Source organism: Chironomus tepperi, unplaced genomic scaffold (assembly GCF_022539635.2).
Source record: "Chironomus tepperi strain 1889 unplaced genomic scaffold, CSIRO-AGI_Ctep_v1 contig_2, whole genome shotgun sequence".
In the NCBI taxonomy this organism is placed as follows: domain Eukaryota; kingdom Metazoa; phylum Arthropoda; class Insecta; order Diptera; family Chironomidae; genus Chironomus; species Chironomus tepperi.
The window spans coordinates 1-16,662 of record NW_027226124.1 but is presented as its reverse complement, the minus strand read 5'-3'; the positions used below and the strand labels follow the sequence as shown (position 1 = coordinate 16,662).

Below are 16,662 nucleotides of genomic sequence, written 5' to 3'. Positions count from 1 at the left end.
ATTAGAAAAAAATTCAAATTTTTGAAAAAAGTGAAAAAAAAATTTCAAAAAATCAAAAATTTAAAAAAAATCCAAAAAATTGATAAAAACAAAAAAGTGTTAAAAAAAATTTAAAAAAGTGAAAAACTCCCCCAAAATACTCATCAATCTTCCCCCTCCCCCCCGCATCACCCCCAACAGCTCAACAATGCTCTCAATACTCAAACCCCGCCTCATCACCTTCGCCTTATTCCTGTTAATCATATCAACATCAACAGCTGATAGCGTAAAAAATTCAACAACTGAAACAGTTTCAACAGACTCTACAGCAACAACAACAACACAAAAGCCGAGCGCAAGTCAACCAAACCTGTTTACATCCACACTTGAAAGTATTAGGAAATTTTTCTTCAGTAAGTTTTGAGTTTTTTTGAGATATTTTTAGATAGATTAATTAACATAATTTAGTGGTGAGTTGAAGTCATGAGTGGGTGCAGGGACATGGGAAGGGGTTATTGGGGTCATAGGCGGGGTTGTGCTTAGTGTCAATTTTGATGAATTTTTGATACTGAATTTGAGATCGAATCTAGAATAAAGAGCAATTTTTAGAAGTCTGGGTCTCGAGTCTAGGGGTTTCCAGTCCCCAAATGACCCCTAACCCCTCCCATACTATGCTTCCGATATGACCCCAATAATTGCATAAAATTGCACGTTTTAACCAAAACCTTCAAAAATATTCTAAATTGTCATTCAAACTAAAATCCACAACGGAACTGCATTAATGACATCGTGCACATCCATTAATCTCCACAAATTAATGCTTGCCATGCAGCTTTTAAATAATAAATTACACACAGCATGTCCAAAAAAGTATCTGATGTTTATGATAATAATAAGAAGACAATTACAAAAGTTATGAAGGCAGCAGTGACACATCCAATTGCATCATAAATTAAAATTTAATTGAAATAAAAGACTTAAATGCACGAACAAGCGGAAAGTAAGAAGAAGAACTTAAAAAAAGTTGAGTAAATTTTGATGGATTTTGAATTTTTTGAGGGAAGTAAATGTGCAGGCAGTGAGCATGTCTTCAGGTTGCTGTGTTTTTGTGGGTACAGTAGGATATGGGAGGGGTTAGGGGGTCAAACTACTCTCAACCCTAATTTTGGATCAATTTATTCAGTCTTTCCCATTCTGGTGCCAAATTTTGATTAAATCCGGTATCAAGTCAGAGATACGTCAGTCTGAAGATCAATTCTGAGCAAATCCGACCTAAAATCATCAATTCCCCCGCAAAAACCCATCAAATTTAACCTCAAAATTCAACAAATTTCCAATATATCAAAAATACTCAATGCATGCTGTTGGTCGCACAGCACGAAACTTACATGTATGCAAGCTATGAAAAAGTAGCAAGCCACATAAAGAATTGCATAATCTGCAACAGAAATAACAACAAAAAACTCAGTCAATTGTTACGAAATAAATGCGGACTTGCACTTTAGAGTTAATTAGACAGTTGGTTGGATATGAAAAAAAAAATGTGTCAGAAAATGTTATTGTGGATTTAGTTTGGATTTGAATGTGAATTGAGGAAGGAATTAGATCAAGTTAAGTGAACTTCGAGCTCTGCAACCAAGAATTCTTTGATCCAGTACAGATTCAGACCCACTAAAGCACTCCAGACCAGATTCGGACCAGATTCAGACCAGAGTTGGGTGTCGGACTTCACTGAGACTCAATCGAGCTCCAAAGTCCATCTCGGACTACATTAGCATTGGACTCCAAAATGGAATCCTACCAATTCTGCTTCAGACTACCTAACTAACCCCAATTCATCTTAAAATACCCCCAAAAATGACTCAAATTTGCCAAAAAGACCATCTACCTCATTCCTTACCTCACTGGTGATTCCCTGAGTGACGTAAAAATTCAAATTTTTTTTTTTGTTTTGCATTTATTTCACCAGAAGTGTCTATTGTTGCGAATTTTGTGTGTGCTGAATTTCTAATGAATGATTTTCTATTTTTTTATTTTGTGATGGAATGTCTGATTTAATTGTTAATTAAGTTTCTAAGTAGACTAGTGTCTGTGATTGTTGACTTTGATTCAAATTTAGTCTGTATTCTGTTTTGGATTTTGAGTTAAAAAAATGTAAAAATTCAAAAAAAAAAATTAAAAAAATTTTTAAAAAACTTGGATAAATTTTAGAAAAAATTCAAAAAAATTTAAAAAAGTTTGAAAAAATTAAAAAAAAAATTGCCAAAATTTTAAAAATTCTAAATAAATCCAACAAAATTTAAGGAAATTTGAAATAGTTTATAAAATTTTTGAAATATTTAAAATATTTAAAAATTTAAAAAATTTGAAAATTTTAAAATTTAAAAAAAAATCAAAAATTTAAAAAAAAATCAAGAAAATTTAAAAAAATTTAGAAAAATTAAAAATTTAAAAAACTTTAAATTTTTTTTTAAAACTTAAATTTAACTCAAAATTTTACCATTAAAATCCTCAAAATTTCGACATTTTCAATTTTTAAAAAATAACTTTTTTAACTTTCTCAATTTATTTTTATTTATTTTCAATTGCCCAACTCCAATTCCAACTTTTTTTCATGTCACTGAGGAATTTTTTTCACAACTTTACATTTTTAACGTTTTTTTTGATATTTCTCGAATATTGCAGCTGCAAAAAGACTTGAATTTATGACTTATTTGCGAGTCCGATGTGAAAGCTTTTAGCGTATTTTAATGCAATATTTTGTATGAAAAATTTCCGTAAACAGAGGATGACCTTTAAGGTAAAACTTGAAGTTGTGTCCATAAAAAAATCTTCAATTTTGGAATCTTCTAGTGGCTTATTGATGCATAAAATGATGAAAAAACTGAAAATGTGAGCAAAAAATTGGAGTTAATAGGATGCAGAGCATTTAAAGTGTTTTGAGATATAATGACTTAATTTTCGGATGACGTGCTAAGTGCCGTGACTCATTGGCACTATGTAGTCGCATAGAAGTCGTATTTTGACACTAAAAAGTGTTGATTGATCAATAAGCAACATAATGTCAGTTTAGAGCAGAGTTGGTAAGATACCGGGAGTCAGACACCACTGAAGTTCAGTTTAACTAGACTCCAGCTTTGGTCAAGACTCTAGAGTGTTCATAACAACATTAGGGTCGGTTTGTAGATGTCAGAAAGGCTACTTTAGATAGCTTTAGCCTAGTGGAAGCTCTCAAAAGTTAGAGACCTGATAGTTCTGATTGCAACTGAGCCAGAGGTGTTGGTAGCTTGGGAATGAGTAACGGCAGGCTTTGAAGAGCAACTATTTAAAGTAGAGTCACCGCAATGTAGTCCCAGCTTTATTAAAGTCAATATTCCACTTTTCATAGATTCCGAACTCCCAAACTCCTATTCTAAACTCCAAATCTACTTTACTTTTAATAATTGAGTCAAGCCATCTCATGCCGACTATTCTATACAAAATTCGAGTCGATTGTTATGCCTGTTCCTTCCCTAAACTCAGTGGTTCCAAACCTTTTGTGATTCGCGACACACCTTGGTGGTAAACCTCGATCGAAACCACGCACGACATATGGTTCATGACATTACACAAGTGACCCACACAGGTTGTCCACCACTGATTTTTACTAAATATTGACAAAAACTGCTAATAAAAGCTGATACAGTTGGTATATGACTCTATTATTGGCGATATCCAGCATGCTGACTATGAAGTAGAATCAAGCCTGTTTCAACTCAAGTCACCATCAAGCTTCCATTGAAATCATCAAAAATCACCAAAAAAGACCTTCAAAATTCACTCAAAAAGTCTCAATTAAATTAGTCCAAATCCAGTCCAGTCCAACCCCCAGTTCCCCTAAAAGTATCAAATTCATTGAATTCAGCCACGCAAAGTAAAAATTAATTAACTGACACTTGAGATTTTTTTATGTGCAGCAATTACAGCAGTTGTTATTGTCTAACAGAACAATTATGTTATACCTTTATTGTCATGTCTTATAATAGCTTATACATCCATTAACAATGTGTCGATTACTAATCGTATTGTGAGTATAAAATGTTAGAAATAAAGTCATTTTGTGGCTTCTTGTTTGAGTGAATTTTGGAGTTAATTGAGGTAAAATTGTAGAACAATGAAGCAGAGTTGGGAATTGGGTTTCAACCCAATTCATCGACCCATTTGGTCGACTTTTAGGTTAGACAAGCAGCTTTCAATGGAGGACGGCTGGTGTCGATATAAGATATCAATGACCGATGATCGACTGCTTGTGGAAGTTACCACCGATTGCGGATATCCGTCAACCAATTCCCAACTCTGTAACAAGTAACAAAAGGTTGAATTTATGTGGAATAAAGCGCATTTTTGCGGTCAATTTTTGAGGGAATTATTAGATAAAATTAGAGGGTGTGAAGGGTAGGTTTGAATTCATCGATGGCCGTCAGCCATATTCCAACTCAGCAATGACACAACAAGTAAGAAAAGGTTGAGTTTATCAAGAATAAAGCGCATTTTTGGTCAATTTTAAAGAGGATTTGAATGGGAACATTGATAAATGCATGATGGATTGGGACGTCGAGTGGCGTTATTTAGAAGGGTAGGGTGAGAAGAAGTTCCTAAAAATTCATTCTTTTCCATAATGTAACAGCCACACGTCCCCATTTCAGACCCAGAAACAATAAAACCCCTCAAAAATTTGACCTTACAATTATTTCTTCTCTCTTTATTATTACTTCTGCACTTGCATGCGTCGATGAACACAAAAGAAAACAATTCATTTTTCGTACTTTTGCTTCTTTTGGTGATCGACTGTGTAATTTTTTTATATCGTCAGCCTTGAAGAATTTATCGTGAAATCGGAAGCGAAAATTAAAAAAATAAAAATATTTTTATGTGTGAAATTTTGAAATTATTTTTTTTTTTATTGGCACTGAAAATGTAAACAAGAAGCATGAATTTAAGTTATAATAAAGATGTAGTCAATGTCATAGCTTCTTTTGGGTAATTGTGAGGTGAAAAATGAGAAGTAAATTAAAGTGAAATCGATGGGAAGGTTTGAAAGTTCAATGGGGGTCTTGTGGATGGGGTTTGTGGGGATTTTGTTGAATTTTGGCTTTATTTGGGATTGGTTTGGAAGGGATGTATCGGTATAAAGCAGTTTTGGACACATTGCTTCCTCCCTCATCCTACAATGGATGGACAATCCATCCTACTCCACCGTAATGCTCTGCAAACCCTCCTACCCCACCAGAATGCTTTATAAACCTCTTCATGGTCTCCTCACGTCCTCAAGAGCATTACCTAACAGTCAAACTGTTGTGTCTACTCATCTCTACATATTCTGGACCCCCTAACCCATCTCATGAACCCCTTACTTACTTCATTGGCTGGGGCACACTGGGACCCGTTGCCGCGCATATCGAATGTCTAAATACAGCTCTATCCTTCGAAACCTTCTTCCAGTACAGTATATCAAGCTCTCTAGCGTCCCTTTCAACACATTCAACCCCCTCAAACCCCTTAATCCACCTCTAATTCCCCAATTTAATAATAATAATAATAATAATGTAGCATGAAGGTTTTCATTTCACTTCGTCATATGGAAGTAATTTATGAGTTTTATTCAATTGTGACATTCAAAATGACCATCAGTTAGAGTACGACTCGGCCTTAACTTTTTTGTTCATTGAAGACGATTTTGACATTGCAATGAGATTTATAATTAAGTTGTTGAGGGAAAGCATGACTAGTCGATGGAATTTTGTGACAAATGATTGATTTTGGATAGGAAATTAATGAAGGAATTTGAATCAGGGTCTGCAGAGAATGATGAGGGAAGGAAGGAGGGAGCGGGCACAGAGTCACTGTTCGAAAGACAGATTGACAATATGTCTCAGAGGGGCTGAGTTAGAGAGAGAGGAGATAATTAGAGGGGTTTGATGCCTTTGAGGCATGATGTCAAATTTGAGGCATGACATGAGGTGGTCAATTGTAGGATATTCAATATTTTCACATTTTTGGAGCATTGAGGTCAATTTGGTGGACATTAGTGAGCCACAGGGACGTACATGTGGAGGTTTTTAATTATTAGGGTAGTTTAGGATGCCGTGCCCCCTTATGACCCCCTTGGCTATGCCCTTGGTGAGACATATTGTCAAAAACTACAATTTAGAACAGTGACTGGCAATCTGTGTGCCATTGGACACTAGTGTGTCACCAATGAACCGTATTTCCAGCAGAGCTAGTATTCGACAGGGTCTTATGGTTAATCCACACCCCATGCCTCTCTATTTATAAACCAAACTCTTCAAATTGCTACAAAACATCCAAAAAATTCCACAGCAATTCCATCCAAAAATAACTTCAACCCGCCCACCTGTCCCTGTCCTTCATAGCATCACAATAACCTTAAAAATTCGTAACCTGAACAATTCAATTCCAAAAAAAGTCAATCAAAATTAATCTCAAAACATCACCTTGACAATCAATCGATCATAAATGTGCAACCTCAAGTCACTCGATGTCTAATCGAATATTAATAACATGTTTTATGCGAATGTAATGCGATCAGTGACTTAATAGGCTGACATTAATAATAAATGTATTTAATAAATGCTCATGACTTCATGTAAATCATCTCGTGTGAGACTGATTGAGACTGATTGGTGTAAAGTGTGCCAGATTTATGGGGGGCAATTCTGAGTGCTTTTGAGGCTTTTGCGGGGGGGAATGGCAATGATGTTGGGAAATTTGATGCTGTGTTGTGGATGATGTTTATTAAGACATGGTTTGGGATATTTGAGGTACATTGGGAGTTATTTTAAGAGTTTTTGGTCTGTTCCATCAGTTTGGATCAATTCGGATCAAATTCCATCAGTTTGACTAATTTTGGATCAATTTCGAGCGACTTGAACCAATTAGAACCGATTTTGGATAAACAAAAATCAATTTGAGTTCAAATGGGACCAATTTGGATCAATTTAAGACTGATTTGGATCAATGCGGTAGACCAGCTTGACTCATTTTGGAGCAGTTTGATCCATATTGGACTTGACTGATCCAATTTATACCATTTCGGATCAATTTAATCCTTTTTGAATCATTTTGGCCATGCTTGATCTAATTTGGACCAATTTGGATCGACTAGAGTCATTTAAGATCCAAAACCTTCCCCAACTTCCTCAATATACCCCTCGGTGGCTCCCCATAATTTCTATATTCACAACAACTCTAATTCACATCTCATTCCAGATCCATCACCACCGAAGCCAACAACACCAAAGCCCCAAGTTCCAGCCCTATCAAGAACATACAGTAATTTACGAATTATAATCGATAATCAGACACAAACAGAACCAATAAGACATGACGAGTCAAAAAAGGTCAAAAGACTTGAAGATGAGCTGATGTGTCCAACAGAACGTGAAGCAAAATTTGAGTTATTTCCATTGACGTGCAACAAGAATCACGACTGTGTGCAGACATTAGGAAAGAATTTTAGGTGCTGTAAGCTGTTTGGCGGTCAGCGGTGCCATGAAGGACTTGAAATTCCACTTGAGGATATTGAGCATGAACGTGAGTTAAATTTTAAGGTTATGTTGCTGTAAAATTGAGTATTTCCATTAATCCACAGCCCTATTTGGCATCCCACGAAAATGTCCAAAGGAACCGCTCGCCGAAAGCTTCTGGGACGTCAAAAAATGCCTCATCGACACCGACTGTGACTTCCCGCGAATCTGTTGCCCAAGTGGACGTAAACGTTTCTGCATGAACTCATATACAGCACCAGAGGAACTTCCAGTTGGTCGTCAAATTGCATATCCTGTTGAATCAATAAGTCAGTACTTCCAATGCAGTCCAGCACCACCACCTGCATTCGATAAGCATCCAAAAGAATGCAATTCAAGTATTTCATGCTTCCCTAATATTTGCTGTCTTGAGGGTGGCAAAAAGTACTGTCGACCACCAAAGAGAAATATTTTGGCTGCATTAACATCATTTGGACAGAGATTTAATGTTGGAATTATTAAGGATTGGACATCAAATCTTGTTATTCCTTAATTGTAATTTTTTGTATTTTTGTAAGATTTATTTTTAAGGACTTTTTTAGGAAATAAAATGATGTAAAAATTGAGGAAATTTGTTTTTGTGGCCCCTTGTCACTTCCTCTTGCCTTGCCCCTTGCCTTGCCCCTTGCCTTGCCCCTTGCCTTGCTCCTTGCCTTGCCCCTTGCCTTGCCCCTTGCCTTGCCCCTTGCCTTGCCCGCGCCTTGCGCCTTGCCTTGCCTTGCCTTGCCCCTTGCGCTTGCGCCTTGCGCTTGCGCCTTGCGCCCCTTGCCTTGCCCCTTGCCTTGCCCCTTGCCTTGACACTTGCGCTTGCCTTGCCCGCGCCTTGCCCCTTGCCTTGTCCCTTGTCTTGCCCTTGCCTTGCCCCCTTTCCCCTTGCCACTTCTCCTAGCAGCTTCCCCTTGGTCAAATCCCTTGTCACTTCGCGTAGTCTTTTCCCTTTGGTCACTTCCCATGTTATTTCCCCATGCCACTTTCCCCATGCAATTTTCCCCATGTCACATCCCCTAGATCATTTTCCCATGCAACTCCCCCTTGCCACTTCTTCTTGTCCAATTTCCCATGCGAATTCTCCATGCGAATTTTCCATGCCACTTTCCCCATGCCACTTTCCCATGCTACTTCCCCATGCCACTATCTCCTTGCCTTGTCCTTTGCCCTGCAATTTCCCCTTGTCACTTCCCCATGCCAATTTCTCAAGCTGCTTCCCCTTACCATTTCCCCATGCCCTGAAATCACCACCACATACCCTACCCCTCCCCCCTCCCACCTCTTTATGACTCCCTTCCCCATATCCAACCCAATCAAAACTTCATCAAATCCTTTGACTTACTTTCTTAACATTTAAATTCTTTTATTTTATTTAATTTTATTACATTTAAATTACAAATATTTAACTTAACACAATTGGTAGGAAAATTCATCATTAATTATTGGCCCAATTCAGTCGTTCCTGGTAAAATTCTTGGACAATTTCGGGACACTTTATGTTGGCCTCTCTGGCACTGACCAAGTCAGCCTCGTCAACACCTTTCCATTTTCTGGAAAATTTAATGAAATTTTAATAAAATTTTGGATTTTTTGGTAATGTTGAGGGAACTTACATGAGGAACTGTAGGCTGCCGCTGGCATCTGTTGCACCGATGATCTGTAAATAGGTTAGGGATATTAAGTCATTAAATCAATGAGCCTAGTACAGGCACGTCCAAGAAAGCACATGATGTAGAATAAGTGACTTGAAGTCAACTTGAATCCAGCCAGATATCCAATTTCATCTTATCTGGACTCAAACCATTGACAGACCGACTTGGTGCCATTTTATTGAGATTTTGATGGAATTGAGGATGAGGCAATCTTGATCTCGAACAGCACAAGTCAGCTGATCCATACCCAGGCAGGTATAACTCTAACTTGATCTCGAATTTCATTTAAATCCAGCAATTGTCATAGTCATGCTAGTCTAGTGACGGAATAGGCAACCAGCCAAGATGTGCCTCAAAACACCACAATTTTGCTCATCACTGGACTAGATTCACAATTTCCAATCACTTCTCAATCACATCCCTTCCCAGTTACCTTTACTATCGACTTATTCCTACCTGTTCAGGCTCATATCCTCTCGCAAATCCTTGCTTCTCGATCTCTGTCTTCTTTGTTCTGTAGCTTTGTGTTTGTGACATTTTATGATCAATTTCAGATCTGATTGACCAGCAAAAATGATTGCGGAATTTAAATTAAGGTCTAGCTGATGTGATGATGAGGTTTTGTGGATTTAATGGATATCCTTGGGTAGGTTCTGACTGTAATTAGTTAGGAATGAGCTGTGATTGTTGATATTTTGCACTAAATTTGAATTTTTATCTTAAAAAAACTTTTATTGTTTACTAAAATAGTTTGTAAAGTGTAGTTTCGTACCCCTTATGGACTATGGGATTTAATAAAGGCAGACTGAGTCATTTTTGAAGCTAATTTTGATGATTTTGGTGAAATTTGATGAAAAAATTCAAAATTTGTCAATCTTAGTAGTCGTTTTTATCAATTAAACAATCAAAGTAGGCATTCAAAAATTAACGGTCAAAAAATATTCAAATTATTCACTTCCTCATCAACAGCCATCCCCCAATTTATTTACATTTCTCAGCTGTAAAAGTCAACAAATTTCAATAATTTTTTCATCCAAAAAATCCAATCAAAAATGGACTCTCAAATTGAGCACATGCTGGCACTCAAAGTCATGCGATTGACCCGACCAACATTGACCAACTTCCAGAACCTAATATTCAGCGAGCGTAGTGATTTACCGCATTTGGACGGCGACGAGTCCAATTACTTACCAAAATCTAATTTTTTGTTGCTGCCGCAGTCATTTGGGAACATTTATTTGGGTATGTATGGCTGGATGTTTGGACATGTATGTCACACAACATCCTAAGACTTGAACTGGGCTGGATGTTGAGTGTATATTTGACATGACACATGTCACATGTCACACAACATCCTCAATGGTATTTTTGGGTATTTAGCAAGTCATGACCCAATTCCAACCAGCACAAATTGGTCAAATGTCCAAAAATCCAGTTCCAGACCATCTGGACTGCCTACCCCAACCCTACCAACCCCCAATAATTCCCCAATTTTACCTCTTCCCAACAGGCGAAACATTCTCAAGCTACATATGCGTCCACAACTGTACAACACATGCAGTCTCATCCGTGTCTGTAAAATGTGATTTACAAAGTAATAATTCAAGAGTTTCAATTCCAATTCATGCAAATCGTACAATACCGACAACATTGAATCAGGATGAGACATTAGATGATGTTATACATTATGAAGGTAAGTTAGTGAGGCTGTTGGAGGAAGCAGGCAATGGGTATGGGTACTGATGTTGAGGATGGTTAAAGGGATTGACATAGTAGGCTCTAGAAGGCAGGTTAGGCGTCACAATTGATCTGTACGGCCTGCACAGTGAGTAAACAACAGTGGTGGACAACCTGTGTGTCGCGGCACCCAAGTTTATTGTCAAAAGTCATTGAAAATGCCATAAATTGTATGCAGCTTCAATTGAGGCTCACTATCAAGTTGGGCCACGAAATGAAAAAGGTTGAGCACCACTGCTTCAAAGCTCACTCATTTAAGTGAACATCCTTATTGCCTGGCTATGATTCTTAGCTTTCTAGTGCTGTTTCATACTACATCAGCTACTTCCTCACCAATTCTAACCCAAAATTCCACTAAATTCCATTCTAAATTCTCATTACAGTCAAGGAAATCGGCACGCACATCCTAGTTTGTGAGGTCAACTATGTATCACCTGGTGGACTTCCATTGAGTTTTAGAAAATTCTTTAAATTTCAAGTATTAAAGCCGCTAGATGTTCAGACTAAATTTTATAATGCTGAAACTGATGAAGTCATTTTGGAAGCTACGGTAAGGTTTTAATATGAAGTTTGAACACTTAATGGTCATGTCTGATTGTGTCTGATGAGTTTTGGGACATGAATAGGGAGGGATTATGATGGATTGTGAGAGTTACAGGCTTGTAGTACTGTAGAATTAGAGACTTACAACATTATAGCCTTAAAGATTTACAGTCTTAGATCAGAGGGAGTCAGGGGGTATTAGAGGTAGTCAGGGGTGGGTCAAAGGTCATAAAGGGTCATAATGTGGTCATGAAGGGGTCAGACGGCGTCAAAGGAGTCAGAAGGGCTCAGAGGTGGTCAAAAATAGTCGAATGTGATCAAATAGAGCCAGATGGAGTCATTAAGGTGTCATAGGATATCATAAGGGGTCGACGGGTGGTAAAGATGGTCAGGGAGTAACAGAAGGTGGTCAGAGGGTCTTAAAGGTGGTATAAGAGAGTCAGAGGAGGTCAGATCTAGTCAGAGATTATCATAAGGGGTTAGAGAGTAGTAAAGATGGTCAGTGGGAGTCATAAGGGGTCAGAGAATGAACAAAAGGTGTCAGAGAGAGTCAAATAGGTCCGAGGTGGTCATAAGGAGTCAAGGAGGGTTATAAGGGGTCAGAATGTGGTCAGAGAGAATTAAAGTAAGACGAAGAGGGTCAGTGAGTGGCCAGTTAGTGTCAAAGGGGGTCAGAGGGGGTCAGAGAGGGTCAAAAAGGGCCAGAGGGAGTCATGAGGGAGTTAAATGGTGTAAGGTGGATCATAATGGGTCAGAGAGGGCTATAAGAATGTCAGAGGGTGTTAAAATGTGCCAAAAGGTCCAAAGGGATGTCATAGGAGCCCCCCAAAGCCCCCTAAAAGCCTTAAAACCTTACATAATAATCCTCAATTATCACTTTTTAAATTTCAGATTCAAAACATAACAGCAAATGTAATTTGCTTAGAACGTGTTGAACTTGAGCCATCTGACTCTTATACATCAACGCCTCTAAATACAACAACCGATGGCAATTCCGTTTTTTGTTCAATTAATAAATTGCAGCCACAAAATTCATGTCAGTTCTTGTACTGCATTAAACCAGTTCCATCGATTGCCAATGACTTAAAGACATTAAAAATGGCAATGAATATTGGAAAGTTGGACATAGTTTGGAGATCATCAAATTTGGCTGAACGTGGACGTCTGCAGACTAGTCAGCTACAAAGAAGTGTAAGTATTTTTGGGCATTTTGGGTATTTTTGATGACTTTTTCGGGTGTTTTTGGTAAATTTTAGGGCATTTTTGGTATTTTTGGTTAATTTTGGGGCATTTTGGGTATTTTTGATGGCTTTTTGGACATTTTGGGTGTTTTTAATGATTTTTTTGGGCATTTTGGGTGTTTTTGATGAAATTTTGGGTATTTTGGGTATTTTTAATGACTTTTTGGATATTTTGGGTATTTTTGATGATTTTTTGTGAATTTTGGGTATTTTCGATGACTTTTTGGACATTTTTTAATCAATTTTTTCTCAACAGTCAATAGAGTTCGGTGACTTACGTCTGTCAATTACCGACGCGAGCAGCATAAGTGAAATCTCAAAGCCATTCGTCTTCAACTGCCGCATCACCAACACCAGTACACGTTCGATGGAACTAAACCTAAACTTTAATATCAAGCAAAAGCACGGCAACCTCTACACAGGCTCGTCCGAGCAAAATTTAGGTCTTATTGAGCCTGAAAAGTTTAAAGACTTTCGTTTAACAATCTTTCCGATCCGACTTGGAATCGTTAGTGTCGGTGACTTGCAAATTAGTGACGTCTTTATGAAGAGAATTTATGAATTTGATGACATTTTACAAGTTTTTATTGTTAAGGATTTAAATGAAGCATATGATTTACAGAAATTTGTTAAATTTCATGACATTCCAGTCAGTCAGGTTAGACAGGCTGCTTAAATATTATTATTATTATTATTATGAATAAAGATGCTTATTATGACATTAAAAAATTGAATTGAATCATTTGGGTTGGTTGTAGACAAGCTTTGCTGTCCGGCACATGACATCACCTTGATGGTAAGCTACGACCGAAATCACACACGGCATATGACTCATGGATCAGGATCAGAGAGTGTCAAAGGGGATTAAAAGGTGTCAAAGGGTGTCTGAAGCTGTCAGAGGCTCTTTGCAGGTATCAGAGGTAGTCAAGTGGTGTCAGAGGGTGTCAGTGGCTCTCATAGGGTGTTAGAGAGTGTCAGAGGGGATTGAAGGGTGTCAAAGGTGGTCAGAGGGTGTTAGAGGGAGTCAAACGGAGTCAAAAGGGTGTCTGGGGTGTCTCAGGATGTCTGAGGGTGTCCTAGGGAATCTGAGATAATCAGAGAAGGTCGATAGGTTGTCAGAACGAGTCAGAGGATGTCAGAAGGGTGTCAGAGGGCATCAGGGGGTTTCAGAAGGTGTCAAAGGGTGTAGGAGCATGTCTGAGATGATCAGAGGGTGTGGTAAGGAGTCAGAAGGTCCTTGCATGTGTCTGAGGGTGTCATAAGGGTGTTATAGGGTGTTAGAGGAGGTAAGAGGGTATCAAAGGGGTCCAGATCGTGTCAGAGGTGTACAGCACGGTCTCAGAGGCTGTTAAGGGCTGTCAGAGTTGGTCAGAGGATGTCCTGAAAATCAAGCATTTTAAAGAATTTCCATCGGCTAATTATCAACTCAATTTTATTAATATTCTCATAATATTCTCATTTAATTAGTCTGATTTCTCATGACATTTCTCAATTGTACCTTATCAGTAACATACAGTAATCATTATCAGAACTGAAAACATTAAAAAGTTATTTTTCTGCGACGAAATAAAATTAAAATAATTAAAAAAAATGGTGAAAATCATTATGTAAGTGATAATAGTTAGTTTTGGGGGTTCTGGAAGGCATGTTGAACCCTAGTTCCTCTTTGCGTAGCAAATTTCATTGTTTGAGACAATAAAATTCAGTATGCTTTCTCGCTATCGGAATCGGAACCGAAAAATCTCGGAAAATTCCGAAAATTTCAATTACGATCCCGGTCCCGATAAATTTTCGAGAAAGCATAGTAGGAAGGAGGTTTATCTGGATTTTTAGCACATTTTTGAAATTTTTCTCTCAAAAACCTAGCTTATTCAAGCACTTTGATTGGCTGGAACGTAAGATCTCGATAACTAGACATCGTAGACAGCTCTGGTTTGTTTTAGGAGCTTAGTTCTATTGAGTTATTGGGTTATAAGTCATTTAAAAGTTTCAAATCAATCCATAAATACTATATTTAATGATTTTTATGTTTACCATATAAATTGTAAACAACTTTGTGCGGGAAAATTTTAAAACTTGCAAAACCGTTAGAAAATTTGAATTTCAGAAACCCGTTATTTCTTGATATGTATGATTTTTTTTGTATGAATTATTTTTTAAGTCTGTAAGGTGACTTATACATTGACAAGGACAGAATCAACACAGAGGTGTGTACAGGAGGAGTTTTGGGTGTCAAAGCCCCCACAATAAGGATGAAAAATTACAAAATTACAAGATCCAATGGATCTTGTTTTGTGGGCCTGGAAGTAGCCTCGTTCTTGCTGGATCTCGTTTTATGGGTTGGGATGTGGGGTCTGAATCTTACTGGATCTTGTTTTTTTTTTAGGTCTGGAAGTGACTTAATAATCAATTACTGATCGCTGGGACAAAAATGCGCTTAAGTCACTCGATAAGAACGAGTAATTTTGCAATTTTTTTCCCTTAATGGGGGGCTTTGACACCCAAAACTCCTCCTGTATACACGTCTGTCTTGATTCTGTTCTTGTCGGGGGCAATGGCTGCAATTGAGAATCGATGGAGTTATTGTTGCCGGGGACAATGAACTCTGAGCAATAAATCGCCCCCTCTCATGGGTGCATGGGGGGTCCTCTATTAAGTATTAATAAATTATCATTTAAATCAATTTTTCAGCATAATTGCCTTTATCTTGATCATACTCAATGATTCGAGTACATCAACTAATATTGTGTGCAGCTATCATAAAGGTAGTTTTACAAATTTAATGGACGCATATTACTGTCAAGTCAGTATCAATCCAAACATAGTCAATAAGCATACAACTCATATCACATCCGTTAATGGAACCCACTTAGATTCAAAAACTAACGATGATGTGACTGTATTTTGGACATCATCAGTCACAATTAAATATTTTCCAAAAAATATGTTAAAATTTTTTAAAAATATTAAAGGAATATTAATCTATAGCTGTCAATTGGATGAGATTCATCAAGATGATTTAAAGCCTTTTGTCGACTTGCTTGCTATAAGGATTCATGGTAATTCCATTGAGATCATTGAGGAAGGCTTATTTGACTATAATCCAAAATTAGAATTGATTGAATTTAACGAGTCAAAATTACTTTATATTCATGCTGATGTCTTTGATCATTTAAGTCAATTAACGTACTTTTGGTTCAGTTCAGCTCCATGTGTAGGCAAGAGTGTTGATAATTCCCGGAGTAGTGTATTGAATGCTATAAAGGAACTAAAAGTTAAATGCTCAAGTTTGGAGTATAATGAGTTAGAAACTGATATTAATAACCTCAAAATTGAGTCAGAATCGTTAAATTTTGAAAAATTTCAAATTAAATTAAATAAATTTCATCATTAAACTCACTTAAATAGTGAGTCGAGGTGGCTCGGTGGCGGAATGGTTTAGTACTTCGGTACATACCATACAACACTGATCTTTAGCGGTCATGTGGTTCGAGACCCACAGCGGGAAATTTTTCACATGTCCTTTTTCGAATCATATGTAGGAAACGCGGCTCGCTGCGCCCTCCCTTTGAAGGCTACAGTAATGTCAACAAATAGTTTTTGTTCGGATTCCACTATAAACTGTAGGTCTAGGTTTGAGCGAGTAGATCTGGCGAATCCTCCCTCGTTAAACTCCCGATAGCCATGAAACGCATATAAACGCGCAGCTATGGATCTTAAGGTCTGCAAAGCTAATGTTTATTTTTTTTTTTTTAAAAATTAAATAAAATTGATAAAAATTCAAAATTTTTAAAATTTCGTCCATTAAGTCAACGGTATGAGGAACTAAAAGTCTTAAATGTCCGTGATAAATTAATAGAAAAAGTGTTTGAAGAACATAACAATCAAGCTAGACGACATAAAGCCTTCGACATGTGGAACTGATGAATAGGCGTT

General features: G+C 37.4%; 2 protein-coding genes across 2 annotated transcripts; both read left to right on the top strand.

Annotated features, from left to right (window-relative positions):
* Nucleotides 1-157: 157 nt before the first annotated feature.
* Nucleotides 158-8,136, top strand: LOC139086660 (uncharacterized). Its single transcript, XM_070635603.1, has 3 exons — nt 158-392; nt 7,249-7,572; nt 7,631-8,136. The coding sequence occupies exons 1-3, from the start codon at nt 188-190 to the stop codon at nt 8,056-8,058; spliced, it is 957 nt and encodes a 318-aa protein (XP_070491704.1). The 5' UTR covers nt 158-187; the 3' UTR covers nt 8,059-8,136.
* A 2,071-nt stretch (nt 8,137-10,207) lies between these two features.
* Nucleotides 10,208-13,431, top strand: LOC139085850 (probable trafficking protein particle complex subunit 13 homolog). Its single transcript, XM_070634435.1, has 5 exons — nt 10,208-10,447; nt 10,716-10,898; nt 11,326-11,492; nt 12,377-12,676; nt 12,983-13,431. Exons 1-5 carry the CDS (start codon nt 10,258-10,260, stop codon nt 13,400-13,402), a joined length of 1,260 nt encoding a protein of 419 aa, XP_070490536.1. The 5' UTR covers nt 10,208-10,257; the 3' UTR covers nt 13,403-13,431.
* The last annotated feature ends 3,231 nt before the right edge of the window (nt 13,432-16,662 follow it).